This window comes from Oncorhynchus kisutch, linkage group LG6 (genome assembly GCF_002021735.2).
Source record: "Oncorhynchus kisutch isolate 150728-3 linkage group LG6, Okis_V2, whole genome shotgun sequence".
Classification (NCBI taxonomy): domain Eukaryota; kingdom Metazoa; phylum Chordata; class Actinopteri; order Salmoniformes; family Salmonidae; genus Oncorhynchus; species Oncorhynchus kisutch.
Window position 1 is genome coordinate 9,149,771 of NC_034179.2, and position 26,287 is coordinate 9,176,057.

The 26,287-nt window shown below is 41.5% G+C and overlaps 1 protein-coding gene across 27 annotated transcripts in view; it reads left to right on the plus strand.

Moving 5' to 3' along the window:
* mapk10 (mitogen-activated protein kinase 10) overlaps positions 1 to 26,287 on the plus strand; it is a 135,690-nt gene that overhangs the window by 34,194 nt on the left and 75,209 nt on the right. For 9 of the 27 annotated variants that reach the window (XM_031826110.1, XM_020484755.2, XM_020484757.2 and 6 more), the window contains exons 2-3: positions 7,030 to 7,101; positions 12,393 to 12,562. In XM_031826110.1, coding sequence (XP_031681970.1) covers positions 7,030 to 7,101; positions 12,393 to 12,562 — 242 coding nt within the window. Of the gene's footprint in view, positions 1 to 7,029; positions 7,129 to 10,873; positions 11,177 to 12,392; positions 12,563 to 26,287 lie in introns of those variants that run through there. The other 18 variants (XM_031826096.1, XM_031826095.1, XM_031826090.1 and 15 more) reach the window with 4 other exon arrangements.

Here is a 26,287-nt window from a genome sequence, read left to right on the forward strand (position 1 = left end):
TCAATCTCAGTATTTGTTTTGTATCTGTCTATGTGATTGTGGTACCAGTGAATGTCTCCCAAGACTACCTCGTACAGCATTAGTGTAAACATGATACAGACAGAGGTGGTTGTTTGAGCTGTTTGAATTTTTCCAGTTATAGTTTTCCCAAATGATTTACACTCTAAAACTGGCCCATGAGGCAGGGAATAGCACTACCACTGTTCAAAAAGCTAAGATCAATTACCAATCGATCACTTTCTATCTTCAAATACTAATAATAATGTTCACTTTGCAATCAGACCTTTGGTATGGATAAAAAGGCCACAGGTGAGTGCACAGGTGAGTGCACAGGTGAGTGCACAGGTGAGTGCACGTAAACTTGGCAGAGAGGGGGTGGAAGTGGACATGGAGGTGAGGTGGAGGTAGAGGTTGAGTTGGACCAAGAACAAGGAATTTCTGTAATCTCTGATGAAATTCAAGTGATTATGGTGGACCATGTGGTCCACCATGATTTGACCTTTCGAGAGGCTGTTCAGAGAGTGCTGCCCAATCTAAGCCACCTCACCGTAGCATCCTTCATCCGGACGTTCCAAAATGAGAATAGGTATGTACTGCAAATCTACTACTTTTACTACTTGACAGTAGAACAACATGAAGCACAATAGAAACTGTAGATTCCAATAGGAACTGTAGATTCCAATAGGAACTGTAGATTCCAACAGGAACTGTAGATTCCAACAGGAACTGTAGATTCCAACAGGAACTGTAGATTCCAACAGGAACTGTAGATTCCAATAGGAACTGTAGATTCCAATAGGAACTGTAGATTCCAACAGGAACTGTAGATTCCAATAGGAACTGTAGATTCCAATAGGAACTGTAGATTCCAATAGGAACTGTAGATTCCAATAGGAACTGTAGATTCCAACAGGAACTGTAGATTCCAACAGGAACTGTAGATTCCAACAGGAACTGCAAGGGGAAGTAAAAGTAAATGTTTCATGTATTACTGTATGTATGAAATTGGGAGCTATATGACTGGTAACATGTTTATCTTGTATACTGTATTACTGTAGTGTTTACTGTACTGTGTGCTATTTCGTTTTATAGAACTGAAAGACGACCACCGCGTGCGTACGTGGTGGTAGAACATGTCTGTTTACCAGACAAACAGGAAGCTGCCATTATCCAAACGGTAGTTGAAAATAATGCCATAAGGCTGTGGAAAATCCAACAACAGATGATTGGAAACCCTTCCATAGTGAGCTTATCAACCACAGCCCTGCATCCTTAACAAACACCATCTTCCACAACATCATAGTGACTTATCAACCACAGCCCCTCATCCTAAACAAACACCATCTCCCACAACATCATAGTGAGCTTATCAACCACAGCCCCTCATCCTTAACAAACACCATCTCCCACAACATCATAGTGAGCTTATCAACCACAGCCCCTCATCCTTAACAAACACCATCTCCGGATGAAGCAAATCTACAGAGTCCCATTTGAAAGGAATCCCCAAAGAGTGAAGGATAAACAGTACGGATATGTAAGTCATGTTCTAGTATAACACTCTAGAAACATTAGAGACTCATTGATGTTGCCAGTGAACTTTACTATACAGAAATTACAGTATTTTCTGTCATTTCAGAGGAATCATGGAGTTGGATGCCCGTCCTTCAGGAAGTCATACTCATAGATGAGGCTGGATTCAATGTAGGCGAAGGAGACGAGGAGGAGGAGAAGAGGAGAAGGAGAAGGAACATCATTGGTCAATGCGCCATCATTGAGGTACCTGGCCAGCGCAGGGGAAATGTCACCATATGCACAGCTATGAGCCACAATGGCGTCCTCCACCGTCATGCCACCCTTGGACCATACCACAATGCCCATCTCCTTCATTTCCTGAACACCTTTACATGAGAATCTTTTTCAACCAGAGCAGACAGGTCCAGATGATACCGAGCAGCAAATGTATGTTCTAATTTGGGACCACGTGTGTTTCCATTGAAGCTGTTCAGGTCTGTTCATCTCCCACCATTTTCCCCACTTCTCAACCCCTATTGAGGAGCTGTTTTTCAGCATGGCGGTGGAAGGTGTATCATCGCAAACCCCATGAACGTACGGCCGTTCTCCAGGCAATGGAGGCGGCTGTCGTGACATTCCCGTCCTGTCAGAGGTGAATGCGTCATGCCAGAAGATATTTCTCCCGCTGTCTGGTCGAGGAGAATGTCGCCTGTGATGTTGATTTAAAACCTGTGGCCGGATCAAAACAACAGACAAGACTGATTTTTGTTTTCGCAATGGGATTATTTGTTTCTTCACTGTATTTTGACAGTTTCTTTATCTATTCTGTACAATTGATAACATACAGCACAGTAGTACAAATTAGGCCTATTTTTCTTCGCTTGCATGTGCAAAATATATTTACTGTATGTTTGCATCTGTACTGTATGTGTGCTTACAGTCTGCTGTTTGACATGCATTGAGTCACGTTGAAATATAAAACTAACATTTTTGCATTTGTGTTCCTGTTCCTGTTCCGTTTGAGTACACACAAACAATATACAGTATATCAACAAAATCTTAGTCTTTACACTGAAATAGGTTCTGATAGTAGTGTTTTGAATAAGTCCCATTAGTGTGTTCTCGGTTGTCAGTAAATTACATTCATTTGATGTGCGTCTCATTTGTGTTTCATTTTGAGCAGGGAGTACATGATTTTGATTGCTGTGTTTAATTTTGCCAGATGTCTGGGGTTTAGGGAAATTGGCTAACTGTTTTGTGTTTAGAGTTTTGAATACCTTCAAATTGTATTGGTCACACACGCGTGTTTAGCAGATGTTATTGTGGGTGTAGCGAAATGCTTGTGTTTCTAGCTCCAACAGTGCAGTAATATCTAACAAGTAAAATCTAACAATTTCATTCACAACAATACACACAAATCTAAGTAAAGGAATGGAATTAAGAATATAGAAATATTTGGATGAGCAATGTCAGAGTGGCATAGGTGTGACGGTCATTGTGACTGTCGTTGTGACTGTCGTTTTGACTGTCATTGTGACTCATTGTGACTGTCGTTGTGACTGTCATTGCGACTGCCATTGTGACTACCATTGACAGTCATTGTGACTACCATTGTGATTGTCATTGTGACTACCATTGCGACAGTCATTGTGACTACCATTGCGACAGTCATTGTGACTACCATTGTGACAGTCATTGTGACTACCATTGTGACTACCATTGTGACAGTCATTGTGACTACCATTGTGACAGTCATTGTGACTACCATTGTGACAGTCATTGTGACAGTCATTGTGACTACCATTGTGACAGTCATTGTGACAGTCATTGTGACTACCATTGTGACAGTCATTGTGACTACCATTGTGACAGTCATTGTGACAGTCATTGTGACTACCATTGTGACAGTCATTGTGACAGTCATTGTGACTACCATTGTGACAGTCATTGTGACAGTCATTGCCATCAGAGTTTTAATTTCCTATGTCTACAGATGGCTGTGATTTTGCATCTGGAGATCTACCTGCGCTGCGGTGTATCAATGTTGACCGAGATGAAAAACAAATATTGGGTGATAATAGGATGCCAGGTTAAATACACTGTTTGGACATGTTAATTCCTCTCATTCAGGCAATGTGCAATTTCTAACCCACTGCACGTTGTGAAATGGCTTGTGTGCTCTGTCACATCTACAACAACAATAGTAAAGTCCTCCTCCCCACACCTGAACACAGATATCCATTGTCCAAAGCACAGGAATTCAGAGCATTGTATTGTGTTGTGTTGTATTGTGTTGTAGTGTATTATATAGTATTGTGTTGTATTGTGTTGTGATGTACTTCATGGAACAATACTTGCCCAGGAAAACCGTTTCATTACTTGTGATTCATAGATATAGAATGACTCTCTTTGCGTAATCTATTCATTCATAAATGTCATCCCATTTCCATGGTGTGACTCCTGCTGAAAGAACATGGCTTTCAGGGGCTGACCCAGACAATGTATAGGAGGGACAGAGACATGGTCATCTCTTTCTCACTGTATAAGAGAGACAGAGTCATGGGAGAGTCATCCCTTCCTCATCCCTTAATTCTTACCTAGCCTCCCTTCTCCTATCCCTCCCACTCCCCATCTCCCTTACCCTTACCCTCTCCCTAACAATCCCCCCTCTCTCTTCTCCTCCCACTATCCCAACTCCCCCCCTCTCTCTTCCCCTCCCCTATCACTCCCCCCTCTCTCTTCCCCTCCCCTATCACTCCCCCCTCTCTCTTCCCCTCCCCTATCACTCCCCCCTCTCTCTTCCCCTCCCACTATCCCAACTCCCCCCCTCTCTTCCCCTCCCACTATCCCAACTCCCCCTCTCTCTTCCCCTCCAACTATCCCAACTCCCTCCTCTCTCTTCCCCTCCCCCTATCACTCCCCCCTCTCTCTTCCCCTCCCACTATCCCAACTCCCCCTCTCTCTTCCCCTCCCCCTATCACTCCCCCCTCTCTCTTCCCCTCCCACTATCCCAACTCCCTCCTCTCTCTTCCCCTCCCACTATCCCAACTCCCCCTCTCTCTTCCCCTCCCCTATCACTCCCCCATCTCTTCCCCTCCCACTATCCCAACTCCCCCTCTCTCTTCCCCTCCCCCTATCACTCCCCCCTCTCTCTTCCCCTCCCACTATCCCCACTCCCCCTCTCTCTTCCCCTCCCACTATCCCAACTCCCCCTCTCTCTTCCCCTCCCACTATCCCAACTCCCCCTCTCTCTTCCCCTCCCCTATCACTCCCCCCTCTCTCTTCCCCTCCCACTATCACTCCCCCCCTCTCTTCCCCTCCCACTATCCCAACCCCCCCTCTCTCTTCCCCTTTCACTATTGAGAATGACAACCCTCACTATTGAGAATGACAACCCTCACTATTGAGAATGACAACCCTCACTATTGAGGGACACTGAGTAATATTCGAGCATCTTCCATTTTGTAATTGGTTGATGCTGTCTGAATGTTTCATAATGTCTGAAATATAAATAACTTTTTCTGGAATAGTTTTCTGAATGTATATATTTTCTTTAAGTCTTGCGCTGTCTGCTTGTGTTCCAAATAGCACCCTATTCCCTACGTAGTGCACTACTTTAGACTAGGGCCCATAGGACTCTGGTCAAAAGTAGTGCACTATGTAGGGAATAGGGTGCCATTTGGGACTTAGTTCTTGGTTTCCGCACAGGGGGTGAGGTGGGGGAGACAAATACGCCTACAGCATATACCAGGAAGCAGTCAACATATTAGCATATTGTGTGACTCCTGAATGTCACCATCTAGCTATTCTTAGAAGGCTTTTTCTTCTGAAGAGGAACCCTTTGCATTACATGAAATGCATTTGAATCCCACTGCACTTCACTGTGGATTAAAAAACTATACCCATCAAACTGTATTTCATCAGGCCCTCAAACTGTATTTCATCAGGCCCTCAAACTATATTTCATCAGGCCTTCAAACTGTATTTCATCAGGCCCTCAAACTGTATTTCATCAGGCCTTCAAACTGTATTTCATCAGGCCCTCCAACTGTATTTCATCAGGCCTTCAAACTGTATTTCATCAGGCCCTCAAACTGTATTTCATCAGGCCATCAAACTGTATTTCATCAGGCCCTCAAACTGTATTTCATCAGGCCCTCAAACTGTATTTCATCAGGCCATCTCAGATCGTTTTCTGACTGCTCATGTCTACTGTACAGTAGTCGTGATCCATTATACTAGATTAAGATATAGGAGTGATCCATTATACTAGATTAAGATATAGGAGTGATCCATTATACTAGATTAAGATCCAGGAGTGATCCAGACATTTCTTAATTTTTTTTGTCTTGCTACCAGACATCAAATTGTACTCTTGAGAACCCTAGAGTCTTTCTGTCTGAATATTTGTATACTGTGCATTGTCTTTATTTCTGAAGAGTTCCTACAATATATTTCAGTACTCGTCATCTGAGCCGGAGCTCATCTCATATGTATTCAGATCTTAAGTTATTTATTTACCACAGTGTGAAATATTGAACCTGTCTGTGTAGTACTGCTGCACTTTATTTTCATTGCGCATTGATGGAGGTGGTGAGGTAGTGGGTTGGGGACAAGGACAGGTCTGGAGCTGCTTGGCTTTCTTGGGGGTCTGATGGTCTGTTAAAGGGTTCATTGTGGTGATCAATCAATGAATGTTCACAAACCTCAGGGACTGAGGTGTAAGCTACGTCAGTCAGTCAATCATCTTGGGGGTCTGATGGTCTGTTAAAGGGTTCATTGTGGTGATCAATCAATGAATGTTCACAAACCTCAGGGACTGAGGTGTAAGCTACGTCAGTCAGTCAATCATCTCGGGCGTAGCTGTAGTCTTTACTTTTTTTGGAAGGCTCAGTATCTACAATACGACCCAGACGAGCTCCACCACATTCCCACAGAAACCTTAGGTAGCAACCACTCTCTGATCTCTAACCTCTGACCTCTAGCCTCTAAACTCTAAACTATCTATAGTAGATGGCTGTACAGCTGTCTAAATATTCAGTCTCTAGACAGGCTCTCCTCTTCCTTGCAACCTCTGTTCCAGGTTCTTGCTGTAAGGATGTGTTCTCAGACAACCTACCCAGTAGTGAATAAAGAAATTAACCTCCAATCTCTATCCTCTAGCCTCTAAACTCTAGAGAGCTAGCCCTATAACATCTAACCTCTTATTTCTAGCCTCTAATCTCTAGAGAGCTAGCCCTATAACCTCTATTTCTAGACTCTAATCTCTAATTTCTAACCTCTAGCCTCTCAACTCTAGCCTCTCAACTCTAGGCTCTAACCTCTAGTCTCTAACCTCTAGCCTCTAATCTCTAGAGAGCTAGCCCTATAACCTCTAACTTCTAATTTCTAGACTCTAACCTCTAATTTCTAACCTCCCATTTCTAGCCTCTAAACTCTAGTCTCTAAACTCTAGCCTCTAAACTCTGGCCTCTAAACACTAGCCTCTTCCCTCTCTCTGTTTGTGTCTTGCAGGTATTTATGAGGAGTGATTTCTTCTATTACTGCAGTGAACCTGTCCTGGATGTGAAAATAGCCTTTTGTCAGGTGTGTGTTCCTTACAGGTAAACTAAGGTACAGTATTCATACACTTCCATTTCCCCTTCATTAGCTCTGTCTGTTCTGTGTCTAAGATGAAGAACGTTCTGGTAGGCTGCCCCAGGCCTGTACTTTACGTGTCGTAGCTTGTCCAGGTTGGGCTCAATTCCATTTCAATTTAATCAATTCAGGAAGTAAACTGCCATTCCAATTCCAAATGTCTTCTTAAATTGACTGAATTTAAATGGAAATGACCCCAACCCTGAGTTAGGTACAGCATTTACAGAATGGGACAAGACTTCCTCAATGATGCTAGTGAATACAAACCAGCTAAGTGAATGACAGAAGCGAAAATGCACATGATTGAAACTGATTACCGGATTAACTACGTATACTTGTGATTCTAACCTGTGGCGTCAATTGCTTCCAGCTGTGTGAAATACTAATCATATTGGCCCTTTGGTAAACATAATACACCTCACAGTTTTGTTTTTTTGGGGCCTAATTGTTTACTACATCACTCCCTGATCACGAAAATATATAGGACATATAAATTAGATCATCTATAATTAGAGCTAAGATGCTCCAGTCTATTATAGGGAAGAATGGAAGAATGGATAGTTGGATGGCAGGATGGAAGGAAGGAAGGAAGGATGGAAGGAAGGAAGGAAGGATGGCAGGATGGAAGGAAGAATGGATGGAAGGAAGAATGGATGGAAGGAAGGAAGGAAGGAAGGAAGGACGGACAGAAGGACGGAAGGAAGGAAGGAAGGAAGGATAGTTGGATGGCAGGAAGGATGGAAGGAAGAATGGATGGAAGGAAGGAAGGATGGATAGAAGGAAGGAAGGAAGGAAGGAAGGAAGGAAGGAAGGAAGGAAGGAAGGAAGGAAGGAAGGAAGGAAGGAAGGAAGGAAGGAAGGAAGGAAGGAAGGAAGGAAGGATCAAATCAAATTTATTTATATAGCCCTTCTTGCATCAGCTGATATCTCAAAGTGCTATACAGAAACCCAGCCTAAAACCCCAAACAGCAAGTAATGCAGGTGTAGAAGCACAGTGGCTAGGAAAAACTCCCTAGAAAGGCCAGAACCTAGGAAGAAACCTAGAGAGGAACCAGGCTATGAGGGGTGGCCAGTCCTCTTCTGGCTGTGCCGGGTGGAGAGGAACCAAGCTACGAGGGGTGGCCATTCCTCTTCTGGCTGTGCCGGGTGGAGAGGAACCAGGCTATGAGGGGTGCCAGTCCTCTTCTGGCTGTGCCGGGTGGAGATTAAAACAGAACATGGCCAAGATGTTAAAATGTTCATAGATGACCAGCAGGGTCAGATAATAATAATCACAGTGGTTGTCGAGGGTGCAGCAAGTCAGCACCTCAGGAGTAAATGTCAGTTGGCTTTTCATAGCTGATCATTCAGAGTATCCCTACCGCTCCTGCTGTCTCTAGAGAGTTGAAAACAGCAGGTCTGGGACAGGTAGCACGTCCGGTGAACAGGTCAGGGTTCCATAGCCGCAGGCAGAACAGTTGAAACTGGAGCAGCAGTACGGCCAGGTGGACTGGGGACAACAAGGAATCATCAGGTCAGGTAGTCCTGAGGCATGGTCCTAGGGCTCTTGTCCTCCGAGAGAGAGAGAGAAAGAAAGAAAGAAAATTAGAGAGAGCATACTTAAATTCACACAGGACACCGGATAAGACAGGAGAAATACTCCAGATATAACAGACTGACCCTAGCCCCCCGACACAAACTACTGCAGCATAAATACTGGAGGCTGAGACAGGAGGGGTCGGGAGACACTGTGGCCCCATCCGACAATACCCCCGGACAGGGCCAAACAGGCAGCAGATAACCCCAGGATATAACCATAAGGATGGATGGATGGAAGGATGGATGGATGGATGGATGGATGGATGGATGGATGGATGGATGGATGGATGGATGGAAGGATGGATGGAAGTGGATGGATGGATGGATGGATGGAAGTGGATGGATGGAAGGATGGATGGATGGATGGAAGTGGATGGATGGATGGATGGAAGTGGATGGATGGATGGATGGATGGATGGATGGATGGATGGATGTGGATGGATGTGGATGGATGGATGGATGGAAGTGGATGGATGGATGGATGGATGGATGGATGGAAGTGGATGGATGGATGGAAGTGGATGGATGTACAGTGCCTTCAGAATGTATTCATTCCCCTTAACCTATGTTGTTATGTTACGTATGTTGAATTCAAAATTCATTCAATTAGTTTTCTCACCCATCTACACACAATACCTCATAATGACAAAGTGAAAACATGTTTTTAGAAATGTTTGCAAATGTATTGAAAATGAAATACAGAAATATCCCATTAACATAAGTATTCACACCCCTCCATCAGTACATGTTAGAATCACCTTTGGCATCAATTACAGCTGTGAGTCTTTTTGGGTAAGTCTCTAAGAACTTTGAACACCTGGATGGTACAATATTTGCTTATTATTATTACAAAACAAAAAATTCAATCTCTGTCAAGTTGGTTGTTGATCATTGACAGCCATTTTTCAAGTCTAGCCATAGATTTTCAAGCCAATTTAAGTAAAAACTGTAACTACGCCACTCAGGAACATTCAATGTCGTCTTGGTAAGCGACTCCAGTGTAGATTTGGCCTTGTGTTTTAGGTTATTGTCCTGCTGAAAGGAGAATTCATCTCCCAGTGTCTGGTAGAAAGCAGACTGGACCATGTTTTCCTCTAGGGTATTGCCTGTGCTTAGCTCCATTCCGTTAATTTTTTATCTAGGAAAAACTCCCCAGTCCATAACAAATACAAGCATACCCATAACATGATGCAGCCACCAGTATAATTGAAAATACGAAGAGTGGTACTCAGAAATGTGTTTTATTTGCCCCAAAAATAACACTTTGTATTCAGGACAAAATGGGAATTGCTTTGTCAAATGTTTTGCAGTTTTGCTTTAGTTCCTTGTTGCAAACAGCAGATTTTGGAATATTTTTTATTCTGTATAGGCTCCCTTCTTTTCACTCTGTCAATTAGGTTAACCGATCGCTGCAGCTGTACATAGTCTATTGGTAAATAGCCCACCCTTTTCACCTACCTCATCCCCATACTGTTTTTATTTATTTACTTTTCTGCTCTTCTGCACACCAATATCTCTACCTGTACATGACCATCTGATCTTTTATCACTCCAGTGTTAATCTGCAAAATTGTAATTATTTGCCTTACCTCCTCATGCCTTTTGCACACATTGTATATAGACCCCCCCTTCGTTTTCTACTGTGTTATTGACTTGTTAATTGTTTACTCCATGTGTAACTCTTTGTTGTATGCTCACACTGCTATGCTTTATCTTGGCCAGGTCGCAGTTGCAAATGAGAACTTGTTCTCAACTAGCCTACCTGGTTAAATAAAGGTGAAAAAAAAAAAATTGTATTGTATTGTGGAGTAATTAAAATGTTCTTGATCCATCCTTAGTTTTCTCCTATCACAGCCATTAAACTCTTGAACTGTTTTAAAGACACAATTGGCCTCATGATGAGTTAGGAAGGACACCTGTATATTTGTAGTGACTGGGTGTATTGATACACCATCCAAAGTGTAATTAATAACTTCACCATGCTCAAAGGGATATTCAATGTCTACTTTTTTATTTTACCCTTCTAACAATAGGTGTCCTTCTTTGTGAGGCATTGGAAAACATCCCTGGTCTTTGTGGTTGATTCTGTGTTTGAAATTCACTGCTCGACTGAAGGACCTTACAATTATTTGTATGTATTGGGTATAGAGATGAGGTAGTCATTTAAGATCATGTTAAACACTATTATTGCACACAGAGAGTCTGACTGCAGATCTCTCCAGGAGGAACAGGCTCTGGTTTGGACTGACTGCAGATCTCTCCAGGAGGAACAGGTTCTGGTCTGGACTGACTGCAGATCTCTCCAGGAGGAACAGGCTCTGGTCTGGACTGACTGCAGATCTCTCCAGGAGGAACAGGCTCTGGTTTGGACTGACTGCAGATCTCTCCAGGAGGAACAGGCTTTGGTCTGGACTGACTGCAGATCTCTCCAGGAGGAACAGGCTCTGGTCTGGACTGACTGCAGATATTTTTGCTATAGTCTTATTTCTCTTCAGAAAATGCATCCAAATGGCAGCCTATATCCTATATAGTGTTCAAAAGTAGTGCACTATATAGTGATTAGTGTGCTATTTGTAACGCATGTATAATGTGCATAGAAATAGAATGGTAGAAATGAATGCACTATAACTCTGTGGTGCTTTACTATACTAGTCTCTTATTCAACATGGATTATATTTGCCTTATGTATGCATGTTTGGACCAACAGTTACTAGACTGGGCTGGACATGTACATGGAGTAATGTGTGTGTCCTGTGTGGGTCAGTTGGTAAGACTGTGTGGCACTGGCAATTTTTATTTAAGCCTTTTTTTTAACTAGGTAAATGACGGCCTAGGAACAGTGGGTTAACTGGCCTAGGAACAGTGGAACAGTGGGTTAACTGGTCTAGGAACAGTGGGTTAACTGGTCTAGGAACAGTGGGTTAACTGCCTTGTTCAGGGACAGAACAACAGATTTTTACCTCGTCAGCTCGGGGATTCGTTGTAGCAACCTTTCGGTTACTGGCCCAACGCTCTAACCACTATGCTACCTGCTCCCCCTTGGCAATGCCAAGGTTGTGGGTTCAATTCTCTCAGGTATCACATGGAGGTTTAATCCAGACCTACACGGTAGTGTGATAGCCTACTCACCAAATGGCACCCTACTCCCTATATTATACACTACATGCCGTAGGTAATAGGGGGTAATTTGAGACACTACTATGTTGCATCCCTGTCCTGCCCGGTTTCTGTCTCCCTGTTAGTTCTGGATAGGCGATACGTCCCCACTCTCCCCACTCGTCCCTTTGTCCACAGAATACCGAACGGCATGTTTCCTTTCTATAGTTTTCTGTAAACTGTCCTTAAGAAAACTCAAGAGTGAAGGAAGTGGACTGAATAAAAAATATCTTATTATGAAGTTTGGAAATGAGACATTCCAATAACAGCGGACACAGAATATGTGATGTATGTCTTCATTTTGTAGGCATATTGTACTGTAGTCAACATGCATATTGTTAATGGGACTAGTTCTAAATGGTATTTACACAGAATATGGTATTTTAATGGTATTTGAAATGAATAAAATGAACAAAGAACTTGAGCAATGCAGCTGGCGTTTTAGAGCCAGTCACAGAGGTGAAAGTGACATCACTGACCTGTTTTTGTTTTGTTTGTCCACTGCAGGGTTTTGGTAAACAAGTGGATGTGTCATATATCGTCAAACACTACAACATGTCTAAAAGCAAAGTGGACAACCAGTTCTACAGCGTGGAAGTAGGAGATTCCACCTTCACAGTTCTCAAACGCTACCAGAATCTAAAACCCATCGGTTCTGGAGCTCAGGGAATCGTTTGGTGAGTACAGAAACACTTTTATTTTATTTTTTATTTTATTTTTACACTCGTTATAATGTTGTGAATGAAAATAAATGAACTGTTGAATGTATTATTTGGTTCCAGTATGATGGCAGTGTGCAGATATGGATTGTTTATAGGTGAAATGAATTAAATGTTAAAGAGATTAATTCTACTACATAACGTCATATTTTGTTTCGGTATAATGTGCTGATATTGACTGGTTTGATTGACTTGTGAGGTCTTAGCATACAAAATATTTCACTGGGTGGTATCAGTGATTGACACAGTTTTTAAGAATACCAAAATGGGTCGATTAGTCTAGAAAGAACCTGGTTTGGTCATGATGAGCTCTCTGATACATTCTGAAGCTCAGTAGGAACCAGGAAGTCATTAACATTCACCTCACGGCAGCTCTGTCAGCAGCTCAGGAATGAAAAGACTGTGCTCTTCCTTGGAAAAAGGGAGCTCAATGGAGATTTCCATTCCGACACTTTGTCAACGTCATTCTGAAGGTCCGTCTGTCTTTCCCCTGGAATCAGGCAAGAGAGGGGATCTGTGCTTCTTTGAGAAGGGTCTGACTAGCCTTGTTTCTATAGCCGGGGGGGTGGACACTGGACGTAACCTCCTGTCCTCTCCCGTGCCCTCCTTCCCATGGCGATTGTGTACACTTACAAAAGGGGAATGAGTGAGTTGTAGGAATGCTGTAACCGTAGAAATATAACTAATAGAACCATTGGAAATAGAACTACTAGACCGGCATCCCCTTTTTTTTATGTCAATCCTGCTCTAGTAATTCTGTTTCTTTGGATGGTAAACAGGAAATTCTAGTTCCTCTGGTTCATTCACAGAGTAACACGATTGGGTGTTTCAAGTTGTGTCCCACGGCAACAGTATTAACACCACAAAAAGATAAATCCTCCTGAGAAAAAATAAAAGTTGGTCAGAAATTATGTACTATATAGGGAATAGGGTGCCATAGTCATACACCTCTGGTCAAAAGTAGTGCACTATATAGGGAATAGGGTGCCATGGTCATACACCTCTGGTCAAAAGTAGTGCACTATATAGGGAATAGGGTGCCATGGTCATACACCTCTGGTCAAAAGTAGTGCACTATATAGGGAATAGGGTGCCATGGTCATACACCTCTGGTCAAAAGTAGTGCACTATATAGGGAATAGGGTGCCATGGTCATACACCTCTGGTCAAAAGTAGTGCACTATATAGGGAATAGGGTGCCATGGTCATACACCTCTGGTCAAAAGTAGTGCACTATATAGGGAATAGGGTGCCATGGTCATACACCTCTGGTCAAAAGTAGTGCACTATATAGGGAATAGGGTGCCATGGTCATACACATATGGTCAAAAGTAGTGCACTATATAGGGAATAGGGTGCCATGGTCATACACCTCTGGTCAAAAGTAGTGCACTATATAGGGAATAGGGTGCCATGGTCATACACCTCTGGTCAAAAGTAGTGCACTATATAGGGAATAGGGTGCCATGGTCATACACCTCTGGTCAAAAGTAGTGCACTATATAGGGAACCATTTGGGAAGCAGGCATAGGCTACAATAATACAGGCTTTTAAATAAATCTGGTTGAAATGTTGTTGTCCTGCCTCCAGTCAGACTGCAAACAACAGAGAGAAAGACGTATCATGAAATCAACATCATTATGCAATCTGTTATATAATCACATTCAGGAGATGTTCCCCTGTACACTGAGACAATGTTCTCGCTGTGAGACAGAGAGACCTGGGCTTGTATTCAAAGAGCGTCTCAGAGCTGGGATAGTGATCTAGCATCAGCTCCCCCTTGTCAATGTTTTGTATTCATTGTGCTTCTAAATCCTAACTGATCCTAAATCAGTACCTCTGAGGTGATTTGTATTCATTGTGCTTCTAAAAGGAATCCTAACTGATCCTAAATCAGTACCTCTGAGGTGATTTGTGAACACGGGCCCTGGTCTTGTATTCAAAGATCTAGTATCAGTTCCCCCTTGTCAATGTAATTCTATTTCGTCTGATCTAAAAGGCAAACTGATCCTAGATCAGCATGACCCCTGCACTACGGTGTGGTTAAGACTATCTATGGTTGTCCTCTTCCCCAGTCATTCAGATCTGTGTATCTTGTCTCTTGTGTCATGTGGTGTGGTCAGGGAGCTTTCAGACAGAGACACCATGGTCAGGGAGCTTTCAGACAGAGACACCATGGTCAGAGAGCTTTCAGACAGAGACACCATGGTCAGAGAGCTTTCAGACAGAGACACCATGGTCAGAGACACCATGGTCAGAGAGCTTTCAGACAGAGACACCATTGTCAGAGACAACATGGTCAGAGAGCTTTCAGACAGAGACACCATGATCAGAGACACCATGGTCATAGAGCTTTCAGACAGAGACACCATGGTCAGAGAGCTTTCAGACAGAGACACCATGGTCATAGATACCATGGTCATAGAGCTTTCAGACTGAGACACCATGGTCAGAGAGCTTTCAGACAGAGACACCATGGTCATAGAGCTTTCAGACAGAGACACCATGGTCAGAGAGCTTTCAGACAGAGACACCATGGTCAGAGAGCTTTCAGACAGAGACACCATGGTGAGGGAGCTTTCAGACAGAGACACCATGGTCAGAGAGCTTTCAGACAGAGACACCACGGTCAGAGAGCTTTCAGACAGAGACACCATGGTCAGAGACACCATGGTCAGGGAGCTTTCAGACAGAGACACCACATTAGGATACATCAGCAGGTTGGGCTAGTGGTGATGACATCACACGGCCCTCAGAGTGATGGTTTTCTAAGGTCCCTATTGGCTCCAAGCTTTCCATTAACATTCTACTGCTGTTTCTATGGCTACACCGTCCACCTTGCACTTTGTCTACATAGAAAGACACAGTGCATTCGGAAAGTATCCAGACCCTTTACCCTTTTCCACATGTTGCATTGTTCCAGCCTTATTCTAAAATGTATACAATCAGTTTTTTCCTCTCATCAATCTACACACAAATACCCCATAATAACAAAGCATAAACAGGTTTTTATAAATGTCTGCACATTTATATATATAAAAACAAAAAACAGAAATACCTTATTTACATATAGTACCAGTCATAAGTTTGGACACACCTACTCATTCAGAAATACCTTATTTACATATAGTACCAGTCATAAGTTTGGACACACCTACTCATTCAGAAATACCTTATTTACATATAGTACCAGTCATAAGTTTGGACACACCTACTCATTCAGAAATACCTTATTTACATATAGTACCAGTCATAAGTTTGGACACACCTACTCATTCAGAAATACCTTATTTACATATAGTACCAGTCATAAGTTTGGACACACCTACTCATTCAGAAATACCTTATTTACATATAGTACCAGTCATAAGTTTGGACACACCTACTCATTCAGAAATACCTTATTTACATATAGTACCAGTCATAAGTTTGGACACACCTACTCATTCAGAAATACCTTATTTACATATAGTACCAGTCATAAGTTTGGACACACCTACTCATTCAGAAATACCTTATTTACATATAGTACCAGTCATAAGTTTGGACACACCTACTCATTCAGATATACCTTATTTACATATAGTACCAGTCATAAGTTTGGACACACCTACTCATTCAGAAATACCTTATTTACATATAGTACCAGTCATAAGTTTGGACACACCTACTCATTCAGAAATACCTTATTTACATATAGTACCAGTCATAAGTTTGGACACACCTACTCATTCAGAAATACCATATTTACATATAGTACCAGTCATAAGTTTGGACACACCTACTCATTCAGAAATACCTTATTTACATATAGTACCAGTCATAAGTTTGGACACACCTACTCATTCAGAAATACCTTATTTACATATAGTACCAGTCATAAGTTTGGACACACCTACTCATTCAGAAATACCTTATTTACATATAGTACCAGTCATAAGTTTGGACACACCTACTCATTCAGAAATACCTTATTTACATATAGTACCAGTCATAAGTTTGGACACACCTACTCATTCAGAAATACCTTATTTACATATAGTACCAGTCATAAGTTTGGACACACCTACTCATTCAGATATACCTTATTTACATATAGTACCAGTCATAAGTTTGGACACACCTACTCATTCAGAAATACCTTATTTACATATAGTACCAGTCATAAGTTTGGACACACCTACTCATTCAGAAATACCTTATTTACATATAGTACCAGTCATAAGTTTGGACACACCTACTCATTCAGAAATACCTTATTTACATATAGTACCAGTCATAAGTTTGGACACACCTACTCATTCAGAAATACCTTATTTACATATAGTACCAGTCATAAGTTTGGACACACCTACTCATTCAGAAATACCTTATTTACATATAGTACCAGTCATAAGTTTGGACACACCTACTCATTCAGAAATACCTTATTTACATATAGTACCAGTCATAAGTTTGGACACACCTACTCATTCAGAAATACCTTATTTACATATAGTACCAGTCATAAGTTTGGACACACCTACTCATTCAAGGGTTTTTCTTGATTTTTACTATTTTCTACATTGTAGAAAAATAGTGAAAACATCAAAACGATGAAGTAACACATATGGAATCATGTAGTAACCAAAAAATACCCCCCTAGTTCAAACGCTACTCTTTATATTGTAGACTCTTTTCTTTACAACACAAGATTTCTAGATATTGTTTTTTAATGTCAATATAGAAATGATGAAGGAAAGCTCTCTCGGCTGACTACAATGTATTCCAAGATATTGATTATTCTGAGATGTGCTGTAGCTGAATATTCTCGTTAGTCCATCAGTTCCTCTGTCGGTTCCTCTGTCGGTTCCTCTGTTAGTTCGTATGACGGACACAAAAAGTTGTAGAGGATTTGTACGTCTGGGGGCCTGGTGTCTGAATAGTAATAGACCGACCTAATACTCCTCATACATCTGGGGGCCTGCTAGTTTGATAAATAGCTTCTATTCCGCCGTGATGAGATTGTGCTGAGTCAGCATAGGATGTAGAGACACACACACACACTCACACACACACACACACACACACTGTTGACACAAAGCAGCCTCCGTACAAATAGCTTCCTGGTGCAAATATTCCTATAATCCCAGGGGAACGGTGACTGTAGGCCATTAAAGTTGAGTTATCTCTAGCACATAGACTATTAGACCCGCTAACTGAACTGGGGAGGATAGGTTGGGGAGAGGAGGGGGAGTTTAGGATGGGGAGAGGAGGGGGAGTGTAGGATGGGCAGAGGGAGGGTAGGAGGGGGAGAGGAGGGGGGCAGAGAGAGGGTAGGAGGGGGAGAGGAGGGAGAGGGTAGGACCTGTAAGACCTGATTGATGATTGGTATGATGGTTAGAATGATGGTTGGTATGATGGTTGATATGATGGTTGGTATGATGGTTGGAATGATGGTTGGTATGATGGTTGGTATGATGGTTAGAATGATGGTTGGTATGATGGTTGTATGATGGTTGGTATGATGGTTGTATGATGGTTAGAATGATGGTTGGTATGATGGTTAGAATGATGGTTGGTATGATGGTTGGAATGATGGTTGGTATGATGGTTAGAATGATGGTTGGTATGATGGTTGGTATGATGGTTGTATGATGGTTGGTATGATGGTTGATATGATGGTTGATTTGATGGTTGGTATGATGGTTGGAATGATGGTTGGTATGATGGTTAGAATGATGGTTGGTATGATGGTTGGAATGATGGTTGGAATGATGGTTGGAATGATGGTTGTATGATGGTTGGTATGATGGTTGATATGATGGTTGGTATGATGGTTGGAATGATGGTTGGTATGATGGTTGGTATGATGGTTGGTATGATGGTTGGAATGATGGTTGGTATGATGGTTGTATGATGGTTGGAATGATGGTTGGTATGATGGTTGTATGATGGTTGTATGATGGTTGGTATGATGGTTGATATGATGGTTGATTTGATGGTTGGTATGATGGTTGGTATGATGGTTAGAATGATGGTTGGTATGATGGTTGGTATGATGGTTGATATGATGGTTGATTTGATGGTTGGTATGATGGTTGATATGATGGTTGATTTGATGGTTGGTATGGTGGTTGGTATGGTGGTTAGAATGATGGTTGGTATGATGGTTGATATGATGTATCTGGAGGCTATTCTGACAGGAGCCTTGGGGTCAGTCAGGGGAATCTGGAGGCTGTTCTGACAGCAGCCTTGGGGTCAGTCAGGGGAATCTGGAGGCTGTTCTGACAGCAGCCTTGGGGTCAGTCAGGGGAATCTGGAGGCTGTTCTGACAGCAGCCTTGGGGTCAGTCAGGGGAATCTGGAGGCTGTTCTGACAGCAGCCTTGGGGTCAGTCAGGGGAATCTGGAGGCTGTTCTGACAGCAGCCTTGGGGTCAGTCAGGGGAATCTGGAGGCTGTTCTGACAGCAGCCTTGGGGTCAGGGGAATCTACTACTGCCTCTGAAACTACAACTGACACAGGTCCTAAAAGGTTATTGACTGGTTACAGGTTACTTGACGGTGTCTGTGTGTGTGTGTGTGTCTGTGTCTCTGTGTGTGTGTGTGTGTGTGTCTGTGTGTGTGTGTGTGTGTGTGTGTGCGTGTCTCTGTGTGTGTGTGTGTGTGTGTGTGTCTCGGTGTGTGTCTCGGTGTGTGTGTGTGTGTGTGTGTCGATGGCTAAAATGTAGTGACAGTGTCTCATGTAAACACTAGTAGTCTGTATGACTATAATGCTTCCTCCCTATACCCAGGAGGCATTTCATGGAGGATTGTGGGTAAATTCCTTGTAATCCTGAATGAGTTTTTAACAGATGTTGTTTAAGCACTGTTATATTTTTCAAGTGCCCAGATGACAGATTATGAGATGTTTTCATGAACATTATGAAACATAATCATGTGAATCATTGTATTGTTTTAGCCAAGCATGGTGTTGTATTAGCTAAGGATTGTGTGGTATTAACATAGCATTGTATAATATTAGATAATCATTGTGTTGTATTAGCTAAGGATTGTGTGGTATTAGCCGAGCATTGTATCATATTAGATCATCATTGTGTTGTATTAGCTAAGCATTGTGTGGTATTAGCATAGCATTGTATCATATTAGATAATCATTGTGTTGTATTAGCTAAGCATTGTGTGGTATTAGCATAGCATTGTATCATATTAGATAATCATTGTGTTGTTTTAGCTAAGGATTGTGTGGTATTAGCATAGCATTGTATCATATTAGATAATCATTGTGTTGTATTAGCTAAGCATTGTGTGGTATTAGCATAGCATTGTATCATATTATATAATCATTGTGTTGTTTTAGCTAAGGATTGTGTGGTATAAGCATAGCATTGTATCATATTAGATAATCATTGTGTTGTATTAGCTAAGCATTGTGTGGTATTAGCATAGCATTGTATCATATTAGATAATCATTGTGTTGTATTAGCTAAGCATTGTGTGGTATTAGCATAGCATTGTATCATATTAGATAATCATTGTGTTGTATTAGCTAAGCATTGTGTGGTATTAGCATAGCATTGTATAATATTAGATAATCATTGTGTTGTATTAGCTAAGGATTGTGTGGTATTAGCCGAGCATTGTATCATATTAGATCATCATTGTGTTGTATTAGCTAAGCATTGTGTGGTATTAGCATAGCATTGTATCATATTAGATAATCATTGTGTTGTATTAGCTAAGGATTGTGTGGTATTAGCATAGCATTGTATCATATTAGATAATCATTGTGTTGTATTAGCTAAGCATTGTGTGGTATTAGCATAGCATTGTATCATATTAGATAATCATTGTGTTGTATTAGCTAAGGATTGTGTGGTATTAGCATAGCATTGTATCACATTAGATAATCATTGTGTTGTATTAGCTAAGCATTGTGTGGTATTAGCATAGCATTGTATCATATTAGATAATCATTGTGTTGTATTAGCTAAGCATTGTGTGGTATTAGCATAGCATTGTATCATATTAGATAATCATTGTGTTGTATTAGCTAAGCATTGTGTGGTATTAGCATAGCATTGTATCATATTAGATAATCATTGTGTTGTATTAGCTAAGCATTGTGTGGTATTAGCATAGCATTGTATAATATTAGATAATCATTGTGTTGTATTAGCTAAGGATTGTGTGGTATTAGCCGAGCATTGTATCATATTAGATCATCATTGTGTTGTATTAGCTAAGCATTGTGTGGTATTAGCATAGCATTGTATCATATTAGATAATCATTGTGTTGTATTAGCTAAGGATTGTGTGGTATTAGCATAGCATTGTATCATATTAGATAATCATTGTGTTGTATTAGCTAAGCATTGTGTGGTATTAGCATAGCATTGTATCATATTAGATAATCATTGTGTTGTATTAGCTAAGGATTGTGTGGTATTAGCATAGCATTGTATCACATTAGATAATCATTGTGTTGTATTAGCTAAGCATTGTGTGGTATTAGCATAGCATTGTATCATATTAGATAATCATTGTGTTGTATTAGCTAAGCATTGTGTGGTATTAGCATAGCATTGTATCATATTAGATAATCATTGTGTTGTATTAGCTAAGCATTGTTTTCATTTTACGGTCAGACAGCATAGCACCTGTCCCAGGCTGCCTGCTGCTGTTGCATTGTTAATGATCACAAACATGTTTTCCTGGGCTGAGCCAGAGAGAGAGAGAGGCAGAGAGAGATAGAGAGAGGTAGATATAGGTAGCGAGAGAGGTAGAGAGAGGTAGAGAGAGAGGTAGAGGTAGAAAGAGGTAGAGGTAGAGAGAGGTAGAGGGTAGAGAGAAAGGTAGAGAGAGAGGTAGAGAGTAGAGAGAGAGGTAGAGAGAGAGGTAGAGAGTTGATAGAGAGGTAGAGAGTAGAGAGAGAGGTAGACAGTAGAGAGAGAGGTAGAGAGAGAGAGTAGAGAGAGATAGAGAGGGTAGAGGGAGAGAGAGAGGGAGGAAAGAGAGAGGGAGGGTAGAGAGAGAGATAAGGGGGGTATATAGATAGAGAGGGGGATTTAGGGACAGAGAGGGGGGTTTAGGGAGAAGGAGAGAGGGAGAAGAAAGAGGGAGAAGGAGAGAGAGAGGGGGGGTATATAGAGAGAGAAGGGTTATAGGAAGAGAGAGAGACAGAGAGAGAGGGTATCGGGAGGGGGAGGGGGTATCGGGAGAGAGAGGGGGTAGAGAGAGAGAGGGATAGAGAGAGAGGGAGTAGAGAGAGAGAGAGAATGGGGGTATAGGGATAGAGAGGGGGCTTTAGGGAGGAGAGAGGGAGGGAGAAGGAGAGAGAGAGAGGGGTATAGAGAAGGGAGAGAGAGGGGGGGTTATAGGGAGTGGGAGAAAGAAAGAGAGAGTGGAGTTATAGGGAGAGGGAGAGAGACTGAAAGAGGGGTTTATAGAAAGAGAGAGGGCGAGTGGGGGTATCAGGAGAGGGAGAGATAGAGAGAGAGAGAGAAATGTACAGTGATACTTTCTTTAAAAGTTACAACTTGACCATTAGTGGTAGATGGTGTCATTCTGTCATTGCACAACACTATCACAAAGGGGGAGTTAGAACGCTGATCTATCGGTAGTCTAAACTATGTCAATTAATTCAGAAGAGAGTCTCTCTTCTCTGGCACTAGAGTCCTGCATCAGGCAACAATAAAAAAAGGTCAGTGGTCCTGGAGTTAAAACCTCTTGCGACGAGCAATCCCGGATCCGGGAGCGTAATCATAGCCTCAAACGAATTAGCATAACGCAGCGGACATAATACCCCTAGTAACTTTTCCTATTCATGAAAATCGCAAATGAAATGAAATAAATATATTCAAACACAAGCTTAGCCTTTTGTTAACAACACTGTCATCTCAGATTTTCAAAATATGCGTTACAGCCAATGCTAGACAAGCATTTGTGTAAGTTTATCATGGCATAATGCTATGCTAGGCTCTGCTGGCAGCAGGCAACATTTTCACAAAAATAAGAAAAGCAACCAAATTAAATCATTTACCTTTGAAGAACTTCGGATGCTTTCACTCAGGAGACTCCCAGTTAGATAGCAAATGTTCCTTTTTTCCCCAAAAATATTTGTGTAGGCGAAATAGCTCCCGTTTGTTCATCATGCTCGGCTGAGAAATCGACTGGAAAATGCTACCATTACAACGCCGAACTTTTTTCGAAATTAACTCCATAATATCGACAGAAACACGACAAACGTTGTTTAGGATCCATCCTCAAGGTGTTTTTAACAATAATATTCGATAATATATCCCTCGAGGCAATTGGTTTCTCATAAGAAGCGATTGGAAAAATGGCTACCTCAGTATTTTACGCAAGATTTTCTGCAGGAGACACCATGTGACCACTTGCTAAATATGCTCCCTTACGGTTATTCTTCAATGGAAATACGTAAAAAGACGTCACAATGCTGTAGACACCTTGGGGAATACGTGGAAAACGTAAGCTCATTCACAGCCATATAAGTCATTGGCATGAGGCGGTTTCAAAAAATGGTTGGATTGGGTGTTCAAGAATGGCCTTTTTCCCTTTATTCAGATTACAACCGCTCATTTTCGGGTTATTTGAAACAAAATTATCTCCAGAATATCGTTTTTTTTTAAACAAGCCATAGAAAGTTGGTTGCAATTTCAGTTTAATCAACCAGAAAAGACAGAAGTAAGGAACTTATCTGTCGGCCCTGCGTTAAAGACAAAAATTGGTTAAAGAAAATTGTGATAAAAAAATATATACAGTGGGGCAAAAAAGGTATATAACAAAGTATTGAGATAAACTTTTGTTATTGACCAAATACTTATTTTCCACCATAATTTTCAAATAAATTCATAAAAAATCCTACAATGTGATTTTCTGGATTTTTTTTTCTCATTTTGTCTGTCATAGTTGAAGTGTACCTATGATGAAAATTACAGGCCTCTCTCATCTTTTTAAGTGGGAGAACGTGCACAATTGGTGGCTGACTAAATACTTTTTTGCCCCACTGTATATACCAGTTTCATTTAATTAAGGACAAAATTGACAACTGTGCCATATAGATTGCAAAATAGTTGGGAAGAGATTTTCGATGTACCGATTCCATAGCACATGCTTTATGAATTGACACACAATTTTCTGTTTATTATATCCTACTGCAGGCCTAAAACCTATGGGTTTAACCTTCTGAATGAATGATTATATTGAAGATAGAAGCCACCTCTTCATGAGTTGCAAGAGTCGATCTGTTATCCAACGATTATTATTATTATTACTATTACTGAATTACAGAGCATGGGGACTGGTCTTGATAAATCAATCAGATTTTTATTTACAGTTCTCTCGACCGGTCCCGTTGTACAGCGCCATATTTTCCTAACTGAAACCCTTAATTAAATTGCTTTAGCCGTGATTGTAAAATGAATCAGCCGATGCATTGGTCCAGAGCCAGGTGGTATTGGCGGAGAGTCACGTCATTGGCTGAGAGTCAGACGGCATTGGCGGAGAGTCAGGCGAAGAATGAGGCGTTGAAGAGGGGGCGAGGAACAAGATGCAGTCACAATCCATGCCAGGCTCAGCCTGTGAGCTCTGGAACTCCACCTTCTGTTTGTGGACTCTGAAAACAACATGTCCTTGATAAAGACATGGCACATGGTTTATGAATTGACATCCAATTTTCTGTTCCTCCTGAAAGTGCTAATATTTAACAGTCTAATGCATTCTCTCTGTCGCCCACACGCACTTTATAAATTTGGATAATAAAGTGTTTATTGGACCAATGCATCGGTTGATTTTAATACTTCTGACAGCTAAAATTCTAACTCCACCCATAACTTTTTGACTTTTAAACATTCCCAGAAGGCATGGATTAGTATAACCTACTGCAGGCCTAAAACCTATGGGTGCAAACAACATTTCCATGATGGGCTCTTAGCCTGACAATAGACTCTTCCACCTTTACAAAAGGATAGTCTAATAGCTCGGGCTAGGTGTGAAAAAACAATCCCCCCAATTTGCAATGTATTAAGTACTCTAAAGTTTTACATTTTGAACTACAAACATCATTCAACCGCAAAATGTCGGATAAAGCATATACTGTACAGTATTTCTTCATCAACATCTTTATGCTTTCATTAATAAAAGAATGACAAAAATACTCTTCAAAATGCAGATGTTTATTTCAACTATCAGCAGGACAATAGACTCTGTTTTGACCAAGTTAATCTGCTCATGTTGTGTGTGTTAGATTATTTGTGGCATTTTAAGCATATTGAAGATAGAAGCCACCTCTTAATGAGTTCTGAGAGCCGATCTGTTATCCAACGAATATTTTGCTTGTAGGCTTGGCAGAGTTACGGATGAATTTTTCAGAATAAAGTAGGCTAACACCCAAAGTCATTCAATTGTTTTAATAGGATTTGAAGCAATAGTTACCCGCGTGTGGTCAACTATTTCAGCACCATTTTGCGCTGCTCTGAGACAAGCATGGGAACTGTTCTTGGTTTTTATTTTCACTGAATCTCCGTTTGGATATCGGTTAGCATACAGTTATGGTGTGGAAATGTCAAGATTATTTTGCTCTTCACCGGTCACGTTGTACAGTGCCATATTTTCCTAATGGAATCTTTGAGGGTTTTGTTTTTCTTGGATAGAAACACCATAATATTAATCAAACTAATTAAGCTAAATTTCTTAAAATCAATCCCATAAACTATGTTATTACAAAAAAAAGGGTTTAAATTCTCTCGTACAGCCAATATTAAAAACAGTCAAATGCTTCTCAAAAATGCCCTCTGGTGGTCTATCTAGCACTAACTAGCATTAATATCAACAATGGCTGACACTCAAATAACGTGCCATATAATTCTGCGGCAACCCGCAAGGTGCGCTGCAGTACGACGCAACTTTTAAAGGAAGAGCCACTGTAAGAACAGACACAGACAGTGGCTCTTCAGTGGAAAATAGACAGGGAAGATAGCAGTGCAGTCTTCTTGCCCCTTGACAGATGCTTTTAAAACCAGAGCTCTGATTTGATATCCGATCATCTCTGTCCACACATAGATGATTTGATATCCGATCATCTCTGTCCACACATAGATGATTTGATATCCGATCATCTCTGTCCACACATAGATGATCCGTCACTCTCTCTAACTCCTCTTTGCTTGTCATCACATAGACAACAGCTGTCTGTGAATGATGACTAGGACGTAATGGATGAAATAACACTCAAAGGATTAAATACAGAACACAATGTATTATTGTATATCTATGAGAATAGCCCGTCTTTGTATGACGTATCAGCGATATCACCTGACTGTTGACACCAGATGAGAGTTCACACTGTGACTGTGAATCTGAATCATTCATCAGCATAACAATCACAGGATCTGAGGAGGGGAAAAAGCTGTCTCCACCACTACCCTGGTCCTTCCACCACTACCCTGGTCCTTCCACCGCTACCCTGGTCCTTCCACCGCTACCCTGGTCCTTCCACCGCTACCCTGGTCCTTCCACCGCTACCCTGGGGCTTCCACCACTACCCTGGTCCTTCCACCACTACCCTGGCCCTTCCACCACTACCCTGGTCCTTCCACCGCTACCCTGGTCCTTCCACCACTACCCTGGTCCTTCCACCACTACCCTGGTCCTTCCACCGCTACCCTGGTCCTTCCACCACTAC